This window comes from Humulus lupulus, chromosome 6 (genome assembly GCF_963169125.1).
Source record: "Humulus lupulus chromosome 6, drHumLupu1.1, whole genome shotgun sequence".
Taxonomy (NCBI): domain Eukaryota; kingdom Viridiplantae; phylum Streptophyta; class Magnoliopsida; order Rosales; family Cannabaceae; genus Humulus; species Humulus lupulus.
In genome coordinates this window covers 93,301,938-93,323,090 of record NC_084798.1, presented here as the reverse complement: position 1 = coordinate 93,323,090, position 21,153 = coordinate 93,301,938, and the positions used below count along the sequence as shown (strand labels likewise).

At 41.4% G+C, this 21,153-nt stretch overlaps 1 protein-coding gene and 1 long non-coding RNA gene across 2 annotated transcripts; one reads left to right on the top strand and one right to left on the bottom strand.

Annotated features, from left to right (window-relative positions):
- Positions 1-1,337: 1,337 nt before the first annotated feature.
- Positions 1,338-1,988, bottom strand: LOC133784119 (uncharacterized). Its single transcript, XR_009871141.1, has 3 exons — positions 1,600-1,988; positions 1,471-1,502; positions 1,338-1,378 (listed from the first exon to the last, which is right to left on the bottom strand). It is a non-coding gene; the product is annotated as an uncharacterized LOC133784119 (long non-coding RNA).
- An 18,251-nt stretch (positions 1,989-20,239) lies between these two features.
- Positions 20,240-20,704, top strand: LOC133785299 (stigma-specific STIG1-like protein 3). Its single transcript, XM_062224547.1, has one exon. It carries the CDS (start codon positions 20,240-20,242, stop codon positions 20,702-20,704), a length of 465 nt encoding a protein of 154 aa, XP_062080531.1.
- The last annotated feature ends 449 nt before the right edge of the window (positions 20,705-21,153 follow it).

Below are 21,153 nucleotides of genomic sequence, written 5' to 3'. Positions count from 1 at the left end.
AGGTATTCAACATTTTATGACATCACACGTAGAGTAAGACCCTTTAAATTTGGAAAACAAGGACAACAAAAAAATAACTAAAAAATAATATGACTAACTTTGTTTTAGTAGATGTATCAGAGATAATTTCAATTAAGATGTATTAAGACCAGTTAACTATACTAGATAACAGGAGGGTTAATATGCTAAATCATCAACAGTCAATTTCAGGACTCCAAGTGCTCCCCAGCAAAAACTTTTAACTCCAGAAAACATAGTTTTTTAGAAAAACATCTTATATCTTTTCTAGCTTCAAATCATGTCCATGAACTCCAATCCCCATTCAAAAGATAGGAAACCTAACTATACAGCATACCAGTTTCATACGTTTTATATAGAGAAATATTATAGTTTCCCCAAGGGGATCTCAACACATAGCTAATGTCTACCAGATCTTGGTCATATTAATTTAAATTTTAAAATGTACCATGTATTTAATCACAAGTCCAGTGATAACATATAGCAGGTACTGATAAGGATTACCTGTGCTTTCTGTGATGGTGTTACCTGACAACATATAGCAGTCCTTGACAATATTGCTAATTCAGTAAAAGTTGTTCGATAATGCTTAAGTGAAATTTCAAGAGCCCAACCATCAACAACAAATTCCACATCCTGTTGAAAAGTGAAAAAATAAGTAGACAAACAAACTCATCAAGATACAATAAAAAAACAAAAAGTAGAGAGAAAAAAGCAATAGCTTATTCACAAAAACATCCCAATATCTACTACAAACATGTACACATATAGTGTACATAACCTTATCAAATACTCCCACGTCCATCACAGCAATTAAAAACAACTAGATCCATGGTTTGGAAAAACTTTTGAAGAAGCCTACATTTTGAAACCATTTCAATCTGAGACATGGAAAATAAAAAGTATTTAAACCATCCTTTTGTAATGCTTTCTTATTATGTGCCATTTTACGAACTAAGGCTATGTTTCAATTCTTATGAATCTATGCTTATTAAATTCTTATTTTTTTTTCATAATTTTATGATATTTTAAATGTTATTCAACTTACACCTCAATCCAATTCAAAACCTACCTTTTGATTCAATTGAGAAAATTGCCTTCAATCCTGATATAGTTTTTTACAACCTTTGACTAGAAAAATGAAATTATACTTATTAACACACAACAAAGTGAGCTTGAAAGAAACTTAAACTATCTGATATAAGTATAACAATGAACTTTTTTCAACATTTTGATACAGCCTAGAATGTTAATAATGGCAAAGATAATCTAAAGATAATCAAGTAATTAAGAACATTGAGCTAATGAAGCTGCTCTCACATTTATCCCATTGTAATGATTCTTTTCCTGTGCTCTTCACCTGGCAAAGTGTAGAATTATTAACACATATTAGTTTATATTAATAAGAAGATTAATGGAATATTTATAAGTATAAATATACAAAGGACTCACCATGGCTTCAAGAGAATTTCTGTTGGTTTCACCTGAAAAGCTCAGAGTATCTCAAGAATAGTTGATAATATTAGTAGCTTATTTTTATTGTTATATCTATCAATATGCTGATATGTATATATAACATACATCCAAAGCCCAAAATAGCAGTGCTCTGTAAGGCATCTCTTTTTGCAGCTAATGGGTTTGAAACTGAAAAATGATGAGAAACAATAGCCCCCAATAGTACAGAAGCTACAACTGCGCAGCTAATTCAATGCCCCAAGTACCTAGCAAGAAAGAAAATCGGAAAAAAATCAGTAATACTCAATCAAATTTATTGAAATATAAGTTATTTTGTAGAAAAAGAAAACTCATCACAGAAAAAAAAACTCATCACGAACTGCAGTCCCAACAATATCACCCTCGTCATCATCCAACATTCCAGTAGGCAATTCCAAAACGAGCCTACCAATTGGGACCCTTACCTTGAGAAAACAAACATACAAGATTTTGCAGCAAGATTTTAGCAATGACAAAAGAACATTAGTCATCATTCCCTTTCTTTCTCCTTTTTAGCTAAAGACTCAAAACAACATAAGCCAAAAGTAGAAGGATCAAACCTGCTCAGTGAGAACACCATAAGTCTCATCTTTTGAGTCCAAAATAATCAGAATGGCTACAGCCAGTCCTCGGGCAAAAACAATACCTGGAACCTAAACACGTTTCAGTCAAAACAGAAACAAGGAGAAGATGATTGAAAGCAAGCATCAAAGAAGTAATGGAAAAAGGCAAAACCCAGATCAACTTGTTGACTAAATACTTGGATGACAAAGACCAAATGAAATGGATAGAAAAGAAAATTAAAAGTTTAATGTCATTGTTAATATATAAATATAATAGACTCGAAATACATGGGGGAAATGATTATAATATACCTTTTTGCCAGTATATTTGTCAAGAACATCTGCTTGAAATTTGAGAAACCCAATGCGCTTTCCAAACATATCCACTCCCTAATATGAAGAAACCATCGCTCAATGGAAACCATTACAAAGTAATGATATGTGCACACAAAACATTAAATAATGAGTGATGTAACGATTATTTCAATCAACCACATGAAACCCATTGTTTTAAAAGTCACTAAAAAAATTTTTGATGCATATTTTGTGTGTTATTCGGTGAAATGCTCACCAAGTCCTCAATCTAAACCAAATGGTTTTATTTCTTTTCAGCAAGTGTGTTTTGAAAAGGAATTATGCACAGACCAAATGTCCCTCCTTTATTTTCCAATCAACCAAGAAACAATATGAGAAAATTGAGTGAAAAAAGAACCTGAATTAAGACTTGTTCTAGAGACAAGTCACCTCCAGACAAAATCCCAGTCTCACTTTTGATGTTCTTCAACAACTGCTTGAACAAAGATGAATCTATGGTGCTCCTACCCAAAATAAATAAATTAAAAAAATCAAGCACAAACTTTCCATTTTTTTTGTTTATTTAATTAAATTTTTATGCTTGTAAAAAGGGTTTCACAAACTAGAATTCCAAATCGGATACACCAGGAGCAGCGACGATTTGAATGGGGCAAGCTAGTTGAGATTCGAACGTGTGAGGGTTTGGACCCGCGTGGGTCGAAGCTTCGACGCCCTCTGAAGAGCCCTAGCCAGTGCGTGTAGGGGAAGGTCGGGATCCATAAACACAGGCGAGAGAGAAAGAGCGAAGGAGAGAGGTCTGGTGGGAGAAAGAGATCCGAGAGAGAGGAGAAAGAATGATGAGGAAAAAGGAGAAGGAATTGTGTCTACGATCTCCCAAATTTTCAGGTCTCAAAATGAAAAAAAATGCTAAGTGGCGGGATGGTGAAAATTATTACCACCTTTTTTCATAAAGTGCCCCAACATAGTACTCTAGCATAATACTTTTTTATTAGTATTATATTCATGTGTTATGGAAATGGGTATTTGGTGTAGTGACTATAGTTGAAGATGTACCAAGGCAAGATCGCACGTCATTTCAACTCAAAAGTAAAAAGCCGAAAGTTCGGAACCGGCGACTTGGTCTTGCGAAGAGTCTTCCCTGCTACTCAAGATCCAGGAGTAGGGGTTCTGGGCCCGAATTGGGAAGGACCATACGAGGTCCAACATGAAGTGTGCCCCGAGACGTACCGCTTAAAACGGCTCGATGGCTTGGAAGTCCCGCGAGCCTGGAATGCGGAACATCTCCGTAAATACTATCAGTAGTCAGGAGAGTGTGTTCCAATTTTGTATTTTCGTTGTAAATAATGTACGCCTCAGGGCGACCCCCTTGAATAATAAAAACGGCGTGTGCAAAATTCCCTTGCGGCACCCAAAAATTATATTCCAAGAATCGAGGGAAAGACATTGTGTTGGAAACAGCTACGCAGTTCGGGAACTCCATAAGAAAGAAGGGGAATCAAGCTTATGTGGCCGCCCTGATGGAAGTGAAGCCAGACCAGTGGGTCGAGGTACCCGATTAGATTGCAGCTCTGCTGGGAGAATTTGCTGACACGATGCCTGACGAGTTGCCTAAAGAACTTCCTCCGAGGAGGGCGATTGATCACAGAATTGAGTTTGAACCAGGGGCGGTTCCACCGGCCAAAGCACCGTACAAGATGGGACCTTCAGAGTTGGAAGAACTCAGGAGACAGTTGAAGGAGATGGTTGATAGTGGATTTATACAGCCATCCAAGGCTCCTTATGGTGCGTCAGTATTGTTTCAGAAGAAAGCAGACGGGTCGTTGAGGATGTGCGTTGATTACTGGGCATTGAACAAAGTCACGGTAAAGAAAAAATAGCCAGTTCCAAACGCTGCGGATTTGTTTCATAGGTTGACGAAAGCATCATACTTCACCAAACTAGATCTCCGGTCAGGGTACTGGCAGGTTCGAATTGCGGTGGGGGATGAATCAAAGACTACCCGTGTTACGAGGTATGGTTCATTTGAATTTTTAGTGATGCCTTTCGGTTTAACTAACGCTCCTACAACATTCTGTAATCTAATGAACGATGTGTTGTATGAGTTTTTGGACCGGTTTGTTGTCGTGTATCTCGATGACATTGTGATCTATAGAAATTCATTAGAAGAACATTTGCAGCATCTGAGGAAGGTGTTGACAAAGTTACGAGAAGAAAAGCTGTACATTAAGAAGGAGAAATGCGAGTTTTACAAGCAAGAAGTGAAATTCTTGGGTCACTGGGTTGGCCAAGGGAAACTCAGAATGGATGAGGGCAAAGTAAAAGCAATTATGGATTGGCCTATTCCTAAGAAAGTGCCGGAGTTGCATTCATTTCTCGGATTGGCTAATTACTATCGGAAATTCATCAGGGGATACTCAAGGAAGGTGAGTGCACTGACGGATCTCCTCAAGAAAGACCAGAAGTGGTGTTGGACTGAAGACTGTGATGAGGCCTTTGAGAAGCTCAAGGTGGCGGTATCTTCAGAACCAATCTTGAAATTGCCAGACTTTGACTTACCATTCGAAGTACAGACAGATGCATCTGACCGTGCGCTAGGGGGAGTTCTTGTGTAAGAGGGACATCTGATAGCTTTTGTGAGTCGAAAGTTAAAAGATGCTGAGCAGAGATATTCGGCCCATGAGAAGGAAATGGCGGCAGTGGTGCATTGTTTGGACGTTTGGAGGCATTACTTACTGGGCACAAAATTTACTGTGGTGACGGATAATGTTGCCAACACTTACTTCAAGTCTCAGAAAAAGTTGACTCCAAAGCAAGCTCGTTGGCAAGAGTATTTAGAAGAGTTTGATTTTGTGTGGGTGCATAGACCAGGGAAGCAGAATCAGGTGGCTGATGCTTTAAGCCGCAAGGAAGTACAGGCTTTTGTTGGTGCGTTGTCTCAGGTGAGCACAACCTTTCTCGACCGGGTGAGGGAGCAGTCACTGCTCGATCCCATTTACAAGAAGCTTTTGAGTGAAGCTAAAGAGGGAGAATTGATGAGGTACTGGGAAGAAGATGGTCTTCTCTATGCCAAGGGTGGCAGATTGTTCGTACCAAGTAGTGGTGGTTTGCGGAAAGAACTACTCAAAGAAACCCACGACCCTCAGTGGGCTGGTCATCCGGGGGTGGCTAGAATGATGGCATTACTATCTAAGTCCTACGTGTGGCCAAATATGGAACAAGACGTTGAGATCTATGTGAAGACGTGTCTTGTGTGCCAGCAGGATAAGACTGAACGGAGACAGGAAGCAGGGCTATTGCAACCCCTGCCAATACCTGAGAAGCCGTGGCAGTCAATCAATATGGATTTCATTGTGGGATTTCTAGATGTTAAAGGGTTCAGGTCCATTTTAGTGGTGGTGGATCGATTTTCAAAATATGGGGTGTTCATTCCTGCCCCAAACGCATGTCCAGCGGATGTGGCTGCAGAGCTGATTATGAAGAATGTTGTGAAATATTTCGGGTTGCCTGAAGATATCATCAGTGACCGTGATTCGAGATTTACAGGGAAGTTTTGGACTACCTTGTTCAACATGTTGGGGTCAAACTTGAAGTTCTCGACAGCCAACCATCCTCATATTAACGGTCAGACTGAGAGAATGAACCAGTTGCTCGAAGAATACTTACGGCATTATGTAACAGCAAGTCAGAGGAATTGGGTAGAGTTGCTTGATACAGCACAGTTTTGCTATAACATTCAACAGTCCTCTGCCACAGGAATGAGTCCAATAGAGATAGTCTTTGGTAGACAGTTGCTGACACCACATGAAGTTGCAAAACAGAAGTCTCAAGGAGTATGCCCTGCAGCATATCGGTTTGCACGGGACAGAACCGAGTTGCTGGAACTTGCCAGGGACAGCCTAGGGAAAGCTTCGAGGCGAATGAAGAAATATGCCGACAAGCACAGGCGAGACTTGGAATTCTCAGTGGGAGATCGAGTGTTGCTAAAACTCACTCCCCAGATTTGGAAGAAAATCACAGATAAGCACTACCACAAAGGGCTGGTTCAAAAGTATGATGGTCCCTTCGAGATTGTGCAGAAAATGGGTGCAGTGGCTTACAAATTGAAGCTACCTGAGAGATTCAAGATGCACCTGACTTTTCATGTTATCTTTTTAAAGAAGTTTCATGAACACAAGACCGAAGGAAGACAGCAGGTGGTACGGGCACCTCCTACTGTAAGGAAGCAATTTGAGAAGAAATTGGCTAAGGTCCTTAATCATCGTACGTTCGGAGCTAGTAAGAAGAACCAACGAACGAAGTACTTGGTTCAGTGGCAAGGCGAAAGTGAAGCTGAGGCTTCGTGGGAGAAAGCCGTCACCTTGTGGCAGTTTGAGGACAAGGTGAACGAGTACCTCAGAAGTATATCGACGAGGGCGTCGATTTCTTCTGGTGGGGGTGGTTTGTGAGACCCTCACTAATGTCCGCCGGGCGGACCTCGGCATCACTCAAGGTTGCATGTCAGCTGGTGGCAGCAGCTGGGTGATGCGCATCTGTTGGGGAACAGGTGCATCAGTTGGTCACCTCTGTTGGGAACATGTGTAATGCTTTCGGCCAGATCTGTTGGGAACAGGCGCATTGGTTGGTCACATCTGCTGGGGAGCAGATGCAACGGTTCGGTCACATCTGTTGGTGAGCGGATGCATGGGTTCGAACACATCTGTTGGGGAGCAGAAGCAATGCTTTGGGCTGAAGGCGTGGCCATGTGACACAGGCGTGTTACTTAGGATCAGCATGGGATGTTGATGTGTTAGGGCCTAGGTGGTTGGGGATGTCAACCGCACCCTTGTGTTGGGTTATAAATAGGCTGTGTGCGCTTGAGTCATCAGCATGTGATGTCCAGCGCTGAAACATATTGTGTCCTTGATATTGTGCTTAATAACAAGGTTGGGAAGGGTTCCTGTATATTGTGTGCATTGTGTTTATTTACTTGATAGCAAGAGTGTGTTGTTGAGTGAAGGCTGGGCAAACCTCGAACGTGAGTGAGTGTGTGAAACTGAGTGTTGGGTTGGCTGACTAGATTGGGGAATCTAGGCCATTGCAGGGAAAATTTGTGAGTGAGAAACGTTCTCAAACAAATGAAAATCTTACTCAAGTGACCTCAGACCAATCTCCGCTCACTTGTGGGGGGTATCTCGGGTATGAGCAAATACCCGGCGGGCCGCAAGCTCAGGCTAGTCCCAGCCCGGACCAACGATGTCCAGGGGATACAAACCCTGTGGGACCAAGCTGAGGCTGGTCCCGCCCCGGATGAGGGATGCCCGGGGGTATAAATTAAGAGGACCGAGCCTAAGGCTAGTCCCGCCTTGGACGAGCGATGTCCAGGGGTATAAATTAAGAGGATCGAGCCTAAGGCTGGTCCCGCCCTGAACGAACGATGTCCGGGGGTATAAATTAAGAGGATCGAGCCTAAGGCTGGTCCCGCCCTGAACGAACGATGTCCGGGGGTATAAATTAAGAGGATCGAGCCTAAGGCTGGTCCCGCCCCAGACGAACGATGTCCGGGGGTATAAATTAAGAGGACCGAGCCTAAGGCTGGTCCCACCCCAAACGAACGATGTCCGGGGGTATAAATTAAGAGGACTAAGCCTAAGGTTGGTCCCGCCCCGGACGAGCGATGCTCGGGGGTATAAATTAAGAGGACCGAGCCTAAGGCTGGTCCCGCCCCGGACGAGCGATGTCCGAGGGTATAAATTGAGAGGACCGAGCCTAAGGTTGGTCCCACCCCAGACGAACGATGTCCGGGAGTATAAATTAAGAGGACCGAGCCTAAGGCTGGTCCCGCTCCAGACGAGCGATGTCCGGGGGTATAAATTAAGAGGACCGACTCTAAGGCTAGTCCCGCCCCGGACGAACGATGTCTGGGGGTATAAATTAAGAGGACCGAGCCTATGGCTAGTCCCTCCCTAGACGAACGATGTCTGGGGGTATAAATTAAGAGGACCGAGCCTAAGGCTGGTCCCACCCCGGACGAGCGATGTCTGGGGGTATAAATTAAGAGGACCGAGCCTAAGGCTGGTCCCGCCCCGGACGAATGATGTCCGGGGGTATAAATTAAGAGGACCGAGCCTAAGCCTGGTCCCGCCCCAGACGAACGATGTCCGGGGGTATAAATTAAAAGGACCGAGCCTAAGGCTGGTCCCACCCGGACGAGCGATGTCCGGGAGAGAAAAGAATCTGGTACGCCCCAAGGTAAAGCTGTGGCCCACGACTGGTAGAGTGGGGTTACTAGGTTCCACAATAAAATATTTAAACCTCGTTAGTCCAGGCCGTTGGAACCGGGACCAAACCCTCAGAGTCGGTTATGCACGGTGACAAAAGGAAATTTCCAAAAGGAATAACAAAAATAAGATAAACCGGAGAAAGCAATACAAATCGTCTCGGACGCATACGCGTCCGGTAAAAGTTATTACAAAATTAAAAGAGGTAATGTGGAGATCCGGGCCTAGGATTCCGCCTCCAGAAGCTCTGTGTTTTCCTTCTCTTTGGCCTCGAATTCAGCCCTCTTCAATTCTGGGTCGGGGAAGACCAGGAGGTTCATGCTTTTGTCCCTGCGCCAAGCCATGTAAATGGCCTCCTCGAAAGTGACTTCCAGCATGCCTTCCGCCTCCTCCTTTTCGTGGCGGGCCTCCTCATGCGCCATCTTCTCCTCATGAAGAGAGCTGTCCAGTTCGTGGACCCGAGCCGTCAAGGTCTGGATCTCCTCCCTGTCCACGGCCTGGATAGGGACCGCGACAAGCACACCCCCACCGGGTCGAGGTTCCGCCCCTGACGCCTCCTTATTGAGGGGTGGGTCCGGGCCTACCGCTTCTGTTGTCTTCTTGGCAGCCTTCCTGGCCGCCCGGTCCTTAAGGAGTTGCCTCAGTTCGCCCGCGAGGGTAGACATGTCAGAGTCTCCTACAAAAACATAGAAAAAATAGTTAGTACGATTAACCAAGAGAATCAAAATCAAAACTAAGAGTGACCCGGGATGAACCCTCATCTAAACCCCAAGCGTGACTCAACTCATCTAACGTGAAGGAATGGACTCGATCCCCCATGTCGTCTGGGTTCAAGAAATTCCCGTACTGAAGGAACCTGGACAAGAACATGAGAACCTCAAAGCCTACAGGGACGGGAGACGAAGGTCTCATCTCCCCGTTAGCCCCGAACGCGGGGCCTCGAAGTGCTAGCCTATCCCTAGCTAAGTCCCCGACTTGGGGAGCATAAGTTAAGAGCAAAGGTGAGTTACCTCACCCCGATATGCTAGCCCCAGGGGTCCCCGTGTTCGGTAGGGCATCCTCAAAGAGGGCTTCCAGCTCCTCTGAAGCGGCCGCCTCTGTCTGGGCCAAGTCCCTCTTCCGCTTGGCCGCGTCGTCTCGCGCCGCTTTCTCCACTTTCGCGATGTGCTCCAGGGCTAGCTGTTCCCCGATGGAAACATTCTTCTCGCACTGGATTCCACGAAGGTTCGGGACAACAATATTCTGGTGGGCCACGAGCATCCCGACCAGTCGGAGGTTGTCCGTGTTGACGTAGCCTCCTACGTCCAGGTCCTCTGCGCTCAGCCCGGAGTAGAACCTCCTCCATTCCAGGATGAACTGGGTGAGAGGAGTCTCGGCGAAAGGTCCTCCCACCCGGAGTAACGTAATGAGAAACGAAGAAAAAGAAAGAAAAAATAAAAAAGAGGAAAAGGATCGGGGAAGCACTTACCCACTCGCTGGAAGTCCAGCAGCAGCGTGGGGTTCTTCTCCACGAGGAACCCGGACGTCATGAACCAGTAGTGACGGACGTCCGGGGGATGCTTCCAAGAGCTGGTGGGAGCGGGGTAGCTACCTCACGGCTTCAGTCTGTAGAAGCCATCCAAGTTCTTGTCCTTGGCGTTGACCTGCAGCTCCATCTTGTAGAAATACAAGATTTCCGCAGGGATCGGCTCCGCGATCTCCTTCGCGATGCAGAATACTTTGCATCCCGCGAGCAGTTGGTAGGCTTGTGGCAGGAGCTGGAACGGTGCGATCCCCATGTACGTCAGGAACCGCACGAAGTAGCCGTGAAGCGGGAGTGTGGCTCCCGCAATGATGTGGCCAGCACGCCAGGCCCCAAACCCTTCTACCGAAGTATGCGCTCGCTCCTCTATCCTGGCTAGGCAGCTGTGGAATAGTCCGGGAGTGGACTCTATGCCCAGGTGCTTCTCCAGGATATACATCATCCGATAGTTCTGGAATAGGTTTGACAGCACGTCCATTTCCCATCTGTTGCCCGTGGGGGTCCTAGACCCGGAGAGGATGACGGGGGCCCTATTGACTTCCTCCTTTGAATGAAGGGTGACGCCCATTGCCATGACTGATGATCTGGGAACAGAGAAAAGAAACCAAGCAGTCAATACCAAAACCCAAGAAAGTCGGTTAAGGTACGGGGGTCTCCTACGGACTGCTTGGAGTCCCCTCCGGATCGGGTCCGGGTTCACCAGGGAACCACGAGACCCAGATCGGGAACGAAAAATGGGCTACTAAGTAGGCTCCACCGTCTGTCCAGGAAGCATCCGGACCTGGAGCAACCTGAACCAGGCGGCCTTCCTAACAATGTTTCTAAGCATAAGCAAATTCTAGCAGCCTAAGCATATGAACTAAAGAGCAGCCTACGTTCATGTATTCACCAAGAAGGTCAGAAAGACTTACTGTGAGTAGTGGGCCGTAAAGGATGGTGGTTGTCCGACGGTAAGGACGGCAGAACTTTGTTCTTGAACTGGTGAAGCCGACTCAGCAACTCGTCGATAGGGCAGGCCCAGGACGTGCGCTCAGGCAGAGAGGAAGACATTGGGACTGTTGGAAATAGGCAACAACACAGAATAAGCAGGCGGTGAAGGATGTCGTCGGCGATATCGGACATCCACAGCTCCTCAGTTCTTGAAATGGCTCGAGAGTGTAAAAGTGTCAAATGAATGTCTGAGGAGTATTTATAGAGACCCAAGTCCTGGTCTCTGATCCAGTGGATAGAAATTCCCCCATCCGATGGTCGAAAATCATGCAGGGGCTTTTATGAGCTCTCGGGAGCTGGATCCTAGCCATTTCAATCCAACGGCCCAGGAGAGGCAAATGTAAAAGGTCGCCCCATCGTACGGTCCACCTCAGCGCAGAAGCATTAATGAAGGACCCTCATGCGGATGGGACGCTTCGGAATCCATGCTGACGCGCTAGACTAGGCCTAGTGACCCTTGAGGTGGTTAGGTAACCTTTCGAGTTCAAGTGCCATCTTTGCAACAGTCGCTTGGAGACACGTGTATCCCTGCCACAAAGCGAAACTTAGGTAAACATACCGGGACACTGGTAAATGGTCCGGGCTTAGCATGCGGCCAGCGTCACTGCCCTTTGCCACGGACCCACGATTCCAAGCAAGAACTGGGAAGGCAACCGTGGAGTATCCAGGAACAAGGCAAGCCTCCACCTCGCGGACCCAGGCGAAGGCTTGGGGGTAAATGTTATCCCCATTTCCTGTTGTGGGCCCGGGACGATGGTCCACGCCCATGGTCTGGGCGATTGGATATGGGCCCAGCCCAGGCCCGCATAGTACAAGAGTAACCAAGGATGATGGCCTAAGTGTGGTTCCGGACCCGGATGGTGTCCAGGAAGATGATCCATGACAGTCGCCCGGGAGACGTATGGCCACTTGGGGATACGGTCGAGGTATGCACAAAACGATCCCGGAGCCTGTTAAACGGTCCGGACCTGTGGTAAACGAAGAGGGACAGAGGTAAACGAACCCGGGTCATGTCCTCCAGGTTGGCAGGAAAAGGCATCCATGATCCTGAAGCTGCCCCACAACGAGTGGGAGCTGTCCCCACTTTTCACCTGCGGAAAAGGCCACCTCAGGATTGCACGTCGCTGGTTCAGACCTGCGCCGCCAGTGCACTGGCCGATCTTGTCTCTTGAATCTGCCTCGTAACTCGGAATGTCCAGACCAAAAGCCCTATTTTGTCGGGCGGAGCATAGGCTTTGGGCCGCCCCAGTGGGCTTCAGTCTCTCTTAATATTTTGTAGTTTTATCCTGTGTATTGGGCTTCCATTAGAGAAGCCTAGGATATTTATCCTTGACGGACCCGGGTCATACCCGGCCCAAGCCCTGTGCTCCTGTGAGCCTATAAATACAAGTGGCAGAGCACTGGAGAAGGGATCTCTCTTCGACTTGTATACAGTTACTCTGTCAAAACATAGAGAAAACTCCATTATAAATGACTTTCCAAGCTCTAATACAACTGACTCGTGGACTAAGGCTCATTAACGCCCCAACCACGTAAAAATCCTATTTTTATCTTCTAAATTCCATATCATTAGTCTTACCTAATATTCATTAATATAGTTTTCGAAAATCTCGGTAAACAATGCCCTAATTAAAACTCAATTTCTTTGTAATCTCATTTATTATCAATAAAAGAATAGAAATCATTTTTTGACTTGGTCAATCACTTTGCTCACACGTTTTATTTTCATGATTATTTGTTTAATATAAACTTCTATTAAATCCCAAGCATATAGCTAATCGTATTTATAGTGACGTAATCACAGTTGAATATAAATATGATTACATGTTCAAATATAAGTTTGTCATAAGATTAGTTAGCGCACAAGATTTACACTGACTTGCCAATCTACGATATGATCTACGTACACATTGTAGTGTTATGTTCTTTCCAAAACATTAGCAAAGTAGATAAGATCGGATGTATTTGTTACATCAGACATGACCGATATTGATAGTAGATAGGATAAGTAAACATACCGTTATTATCTATTCTAGTCATATCATATAGTTGACCATAGGTCAATTCAATCTCAATTCTGAGTGGTTAGTATTCTATCTGATTGTATTATTTGAGTTCTTTGACTTGTTCGTGACCAGCTTACCCTACGGACTAGCCCATACTTACATCTTGGGAACTCGATAATATAATTGAGTGGGAGTGTTAATCATAGATATGACCATCTATAGCTTCTGATAAAGAAGTGAAACGATGGTTTCCGTTTAGTTTGGTTCATGGTGCTAAATGATAGAGATCTTGTTTCAGTAATTAATATTAGTTTACTGAAATATCATTTACAAGGAACTAAGTGTTTTAAGGATAAAATACAATGAGTGGTAAAACGATATTTTAGTCCCATCTCATTGTAGATCGTCTATATAGTATTGAGTGACTATTATGGTTGTAACAATGGATAATTAATAATGTATTTATATTGCTTATAGAGCATTTTATGAATTCAAGAGTGCAATTCCGAGTCTTTAGTGGAGTCACGAGAAATTAATAAGTTAGTAAATTTATTTGTTAGATTTATGATAACTTATTGGAGCTTGATTTCATAGGCCAATGGTCCCCACTGTACATTGGATAAAATCATCTAGATAGTCTAAATTAATTGATTTAATTATCAATTAGAATTATCAAAGTTGATCAGGTCAATTTTGGATAGTTTCACAGAGTTATGTAATTTAGAGAATAAAAGTTAAATTAGGGCAGATTTATTAACTAAGATGAATTGGTATCTAAATTAATAAATAAGTTTAAATCAAGGTTCAAATTATAAATAATTAATTTGATAAAGGATTTAAATAATTATTCAATTAATTAAATCAATAGAAAATAATACTGGCCTTGATTTTAAGTCTAATGGACTTATAATCAAATGAGTAATTTCACGGGCCTAAAGCCCATGATAATTTTGACCTAGGGATGATTATTGGCTATTATTTTATTGATTTTCTAATTAAATAAATGACCTAATTGAGTCTATAAAAAGAATGCTAAGAGAGAGTTGAAAAACACAAGTTTAATCACTGGTTTTCTGATAGATTCTCTCTACAAACATAAGTTCTTTTCTAAGCCTCAATTTTTCTCTTCTATTCTTCTTCTCTCTGTATCTATCTCATGTGTTGAGAATTTCTCACTCTAGTCTAGGTGATTCTAAGGATACTTTGGAAGACTATGAAGAAAATCGAAGATCGAATTTGGGAATTTTCTGATATTCATATAATATTGTTCTAATAATAATAATAAACAAACAATATATGAAAAATTTTATTTCAATTATTTATTTCATAAAACATTGTTCAATACATGTGCATTAAAGGGCACTAATCTTAACACACTGCACTCAATGCATGATCAAAGATGGCTATGTACAGGTACAAGTGCTCGTCATTGAAGGGGTTTGACAGGATGGGCGACCGTGCCAAATACTTTTTTATCACCCGAAAGGTCTGATCACATTCCTTTGTCCATTCAAATTTCTTACTTCCTCTAAGGGGGGTTGAAGAATGGAATGCACTTATTGGTTGACGTGGGGATGAAACGAATGAGGCCAGTGACCTTCCTGGTCAGGCTTTGTACATCCTTCGTTCGTTTAGGGGACTCCGTATTGATGAGAGCCTTGATCTTGTTAGGGTTTTCTTTGATCCCTCTAGAGTTGACGATATACCAAGGAACTTCCCAGAAGAAACCCTGAATGAACATTTGTGCGGGTTCAACTTCATGTTGTACCAGCACAGAATGGCGAAACCCACTTCCAATTCAGCTACGTGCACCCCAGCCTTCTTGAACTTAACTAACATGTGTGTATTTGGTTTGTGCATAAGCAACAGGTTGGTGATCCATAGGGGATAGAATGCCACTTGGATGATTGTTGCGGATTTTATATGCTACGCAAGTGCACGTATCGCAATTTAGTAATAATCTTGGTAAAACCAAGTATCGTCCTCAAGGACTGAATCCTCAATTACCAGTCAATTAATTTCTCTTTCTATTTGGTCAATTATAATTTCGATTCTTATAGATGAAGCAAAAGAAAATATAATATTAAAAAACAATAATTACAAATTAAATAAAATATCAATTAATAGCGAAACCTTGGATTTAAACACTGAAGAAATAATTAGGATATTCAATCTCATCAACTATCCTCCCTATCATGTCCTAATACAAAATACTAAATTCTTCTTCTTTCTGCCTAATTCAATTAACAAGTTGATAAAAACAGCCTATAATCATACTATGAATTATAAACTCAACCTAGGTGACAATTTCCTATATTTCTATGGTAAATTGAACCACAAAGGTAACATTAATCTCAACAACTTAATAAATAGTTACATAATTAATATGGATACTCTCGTTCCAGATTAAAATTATGCCCAATATAACCACAGCAAATTCAAATCTCACTTCTCAGATTTTGATTTGAAAACATATAAATAATGACTATAGATGGCCAATCAATAATCAATCAATAAGAACAGGTTATATGGAATTGAAGAAGATTGAAGAAGAAGAACATTGAAATTGCATTAATTCATAATATGGATTCAAGTGATTCAATTAAAAATCCTAAACAGAAAATTAGTTCATATTCATAATGCTAATCACAAAAACAATTAAAAATAACATCAGAAAATAGATGAAAACATGCAGTTTGAATCCTCCAAGCCTTCAGCCTCCAAGAATTCCCCCCACCAAAAATTGTATATCCTTTTTTTTTCTCTCTCTTTCCTCTTATAAAATCCTAAAAATTCAGCTTTTGAAGAGGCGGGCCACGGCTCTATATGTACCATGCCGCGGCCCGTGTCTAAAATCTTTCATGAATACTGCCTTGCCATGCCGCGGCCCTCCTCAGCCATGCTGTGGCCCGTGTCTACGATTTTTGGGTTGTTGCCCTTCTATGCCGCGACTCTCCTTAGCCATGCCGCGGCCCAAAGTTCTCCTTCAAAACATTGATTCTGTTTCACTAGCTAGTCGCGGCTCTACTTTGCTCATGCCGCGACCCTTAAGAAATCTCTCAATTCTTCAAGATTTTATCCCAAAAATTTACCAACACCTCCAAATCATGTTGAGATCCATCCTTTCTCAAAATATGTTATAAAACTTGGTAATTTCTTCTCTTTTTTTGACATTTTCCTCCAAGTACTCAATTCTTCCTCATATTCACAAAGACAAACAAACACAGCATAAACCCGCACTAAATGAAAGAAAAATGAGATAAAAAACTACTTAAAACACCACCTAAACATGACAAAAACTAGACTCAACAATGATGCCATTCTCTTCCATCTTCTTTACTTCTACTTTCAGCACTTCATACCTCTCGGCATCTATGGACCGTCACTTCTGGCGGACTGGAGGTGCCTTCGGGTCTATGTTTAGAATGTGGCTTATGGATGATGGATTGATGCCTACCATGTCGCTGTGGGACCAAGCGAAGACATCTTATTTTTTTTTTGTTGCAAAAATTTGATTAAATCGACCTTCATGTCGCTACTCAGGTTCTTCCTGACCTTCACCTTCTGAGTGGGGTTACCATCCTTTAATTCTACTTCTTAGAGCTCTTCGACCGGTCCAATCAGCCTCTCTTCATCCCCAAAGCGAGGATCAGAATCCTCCCCACTTTGGGACTCGTTTCATAAAGTGCATGGACTTAGGTCGCCACCAGGGGTGACGCCGTCCCTACAGTTGTTGTCCTTGCAATCGCTGCTGCTGGTGATGTTGACTTCGCGGGCGTCATTGGCGACCACGCTCGGGGTGGCCTTGTCTGGCGGGGCCTTGCCTCCCACGGTGCATATTTACGTGGCCTGAACCCTTGGGGCCTTGCCAATGTTAGCCTCGCTCATCAGGGCCTCACCTATCAAATTTGTCTCTATTGATTAGATAGTCTTCTCGTCGAATAACTCCTTTATACCTTGAACTCCTTGGTCATCAAAGATCATGTTGGCGCAAGCGGCGCTTCCCTTTCTAGCTTTATTGATCGAAGCGTTGTAACATTCATGCGCCTCTCGCTGGTTTCCTCTTACGCAACTGATGCCTTCGCTTGTGGGGAACTTAATGTGAGATGCTAAATATATGTTATAGTGCGTAGATCAATGAGTACAGGACATCCTAACACGACATTGTACACCGACAAGCACTCGACGACTACGAACGTCGCCATGCAAGTTGTCAATTTTCGAGAAATTTTGAATAATTTACAGTGTTGAAATAAGAGTTTCAAATAATATGTTTTCCACGCGTAAAAAAGATTAGGCTCACGTATTGACTGTTTGAACATTGATTTTGACATTGTAAATTATTCAAAAAAATTCGAAAATTGACGGGATGCCTGTTATAAATATAATATATGCCATCATGCAAAAAAATTTGAGTTATTATTTTTCCAAGTGTTGAAAATAGAAGACGATCCTATGGTAGAAGATATGCACAAGTCAAAGTGAGTTACAAATTAAAGGAAATTTTCTACACCTATGGGCAAAAATGACGTCCCTACCTAAGAAAATTATTATATACTTAAAATTTGAAAACCTAAATAGTATTATTGCATTGTCAAATTCAGAAGCATGAGAGATTTCGTAGCACAAGTATGTGGGATTTGCTTTTATTTTCTACTGATCTTTATAGACATTGAGCTTGAAATTCTGATTCGTAATTGGCTAAAAGTAGATCTAAAGTATCATTGGTCAATTTTTGTACATATCAGATCTCTCCTCTTGAAGGGACCTTTGACTTTCCAGTTGTAATTTACAAGTAGTACTATATATTTGACCTCATGAATATTCCTTTTCATAGATTGCACAAACCATGTACTTTATACTGCTTCCCCAATGTAGTTAATTAGCACCAAAGAATATATTATCTAACATTTAAAATTCTTATTTCTCTTGTTTTACTTTATTTTGTATATAATAGTAATTATAACCTCGAATAAAGCTATGTTGTCCGATGATACAAGTAACCTTCATAATTATTAAAAAATTAAAATAAATAAACTTTCATATCACGCACACCAATCAGAAACCGGCCGGCTAAATCAAATATTTTATAATATATATTTAAAATAAATTAAGGTCGTTATAAAAAATTTATTTATTTATTTTAAAATAAAATGTTAATCGTTTTACTCCAAGTATATCCCAGCAGCGTCTGAACCTGCAATTTTTTTTTTGATAGGCTAATTTTCAAAGGTGACTTTACTCTTCTTCTTTTGAGTTATATGTTTTATATTATATGAGTGACATTAATTTGTAGACATGTGTGTACGTGTGCGTATAGCTGGCTTGAAAACGATTTTTTTATGAAATGTCATAAATATTCTAGTTGTTCGAGAATATTTAAAGAATCAAGAACTAATTTGAATCTCCTCTCAAAAAAAATAAAAATAAAAAATTGAATCTTTCGAAAGAAAATTAACATACTAATATATATTAATCCAACTTTGCTATGTAATTATAGATAAATATACTAATCCAAGGTTAGTGAGTTTGTTTATAATTATAGCTCGGGCTCATACATAAATGTATTCTATAATATTATTGGACATAGGGAAATTATATGACTAATATGTATTACTTTTTCTAGCGACATATCATACACAATTACCAAAAATTAATGGATCTTTGAATATCCCAATATATTCAAAATTAGAATTACAAGAGTGAACTACAAAATTAAGTTTGTAAAAAAAAACCTACAAAATTATGTTGTTGCATTTTATTACACTTGCATAGAATACTCTCATTTATATTTAATGACGTCTAAATTTTTCAATCCGTTTCCAAACAATGTCATGCACTATATTACACTAATCGCATGAAAATGTTGTCTTCTAACCATTATTAATTGTTTATATTTACAAAAATATATATCATCATAAAAAACATGACGACGCATTAATTGTCACTACAACAAACAATATTAATTGAAGCCGCAGATCAATTTTCTTTTTCTTTCTTTTTAATTGCTTGAACTTGCTCATCATTTATATATATATATATATATATAAAGCGTATTTGTTAGTTATAGAGACAAAGCTAAAACTGCATTAATAGAATATACGACCATCATTAGAAAACCTTGATTATAAACTTAACTAGTCAAACAATAAAAAAAGGAGACGCCCGATTTGATCATGACATGTGTAGCTATTCCATTCGATACCCACTTTGGTTTCCAATATTACTTGTTACATAGAAAACGTGTATACCCACTAGACTTAAGAGCTAGCTAACTTTGCAGTTACATATTAATTATTGATTAATTATGTTCGTAAAAACTAATATGTATAGAACACTAGATAGGTTGTACTCAGACCCATCTTAGGGTTCAATTTAAGAATAGTTTAACGAAAAACGTCAAATACTCTTATAGGAAAAGGGTCCATTTGGCCATTTTTGCTTAGTGTGTGTAGTACTCCCCCCCATGCATTTTTAAATTAATACACCTAAAGCCCTTTGCTTCTCCTAAAGGCATGCCTAAATTTCTTCAGGTCGGCCCATTATTGCACATTAATGAACTCTTGCTATTATGGCACTCCCCCATTCTTTATCACAGATCATGGACCCAAGATCCCGGAATTACCCTTTTGACTTTTTAAGATTTTAGGTTGCTTTCCACTATGTATGCCTTGCAAGATTGTAATTTCAAGCATGTAATTGACAAATATTATGGAGTGCCTAAATCACTATTTCTTTAAATTTCTTTTGTGTGTTATAAAGTATAAGCCCTAGAATAATTCGACCACACTCTTTGCAGCACATCCCGAAAAACCACCACCTTTTACCACTTTTCCCGCGTCAAACCCTACTATAAACCCCAAGTCTTCCCTCCTTCACATGCCAAACAAATCACAGCCTCTCTCTCTCCTAAGAATCTAATACCACCTAAAAGTCTCTCTCTCTAGCTCCTCTAGACTCTTCTCCTCATTCCATCTCTACATCTCTCTCAACTAGGTGAACAAAAAAAAAAACAATAAGGTCTCAAGCACCATGGAAGCCATCAAGATAGTAATCTTCCTAATCGCCATAGCAATGGCCTTATCCGTGGCCTTGATCACCATGAGCAACCCCACTGAAGAAGAAGAGAAGCCCCCGTTTTCACATGGCCATGGTGGTATTGGGTGGAGTCAGAAGGGAGATCAGCTTGACAATGAAAATGATGATCATGTAGTGGAAGTTCTTCCTTCCAAAAGAGTGAGTAGGTTTTTGGCTGCTAACACTGAGAAAAACCCCAGAGCCGCGGACCATTGCAACGAGGACAACGAGGTGTGCAAGACAGGCTCCGGGAACTCGACTACGTGCTGCAGCAAAAAGTGCATGGATTTGTTGTACGACGATGACAACTGCGGTGCGTGCAAGAAGAAGTGTATGTACACTCAGTCTTGCTGCCGAGGGCAGTGCGTAGACTTGGCTTTTGACAAGAGGCATTGTGCAACATGTAACAATCGCTGTGAGGACGGAAAGTACTGTATCTATGGTCTTTGTGACTACGCTTGATCAAGGAGTTTGATATTAATATATCTATATAAATATATATATCGATTGTATATGATATGATCGTCATATAATCTTAATGATTGGTCATCTCGTACGTGAGAGGTTCGTTATTTAATTTGTCGCAATATATTCAATAAAACAAAACCACGTGAAATGAATTGGCCGGTGGTCTCAAAAAACATCATATAATCATAATTTTATTATCATTAACATGCATTTTTATTACGTTGATCATGTTCAAGAAGTGTGTGTAATTCCACCATATTTGAACTAAATAATGAGTATAAAATGTATCCATCGATTGATGATTTCATTTTCTATATACATTAAGGAAAGCTTAACACAGTTTTGTTATAGAGCTATACGTATACTTGAAGAGTGTTTATACTCTGTAAAAGTGGAATGCAATTCAATATTGGTTTATATATAAAATTAAGAGACTACGATTT

Excerpts from the sequence above, each read along its gene's own strand:
- LOC133785299 (XM_062224547.1), top strand. The coding sequence starts at position 20,240 with ATGGCCTTATCCGTGGCCTTGATCACCATGAGCAACCCCACTGAAGAA.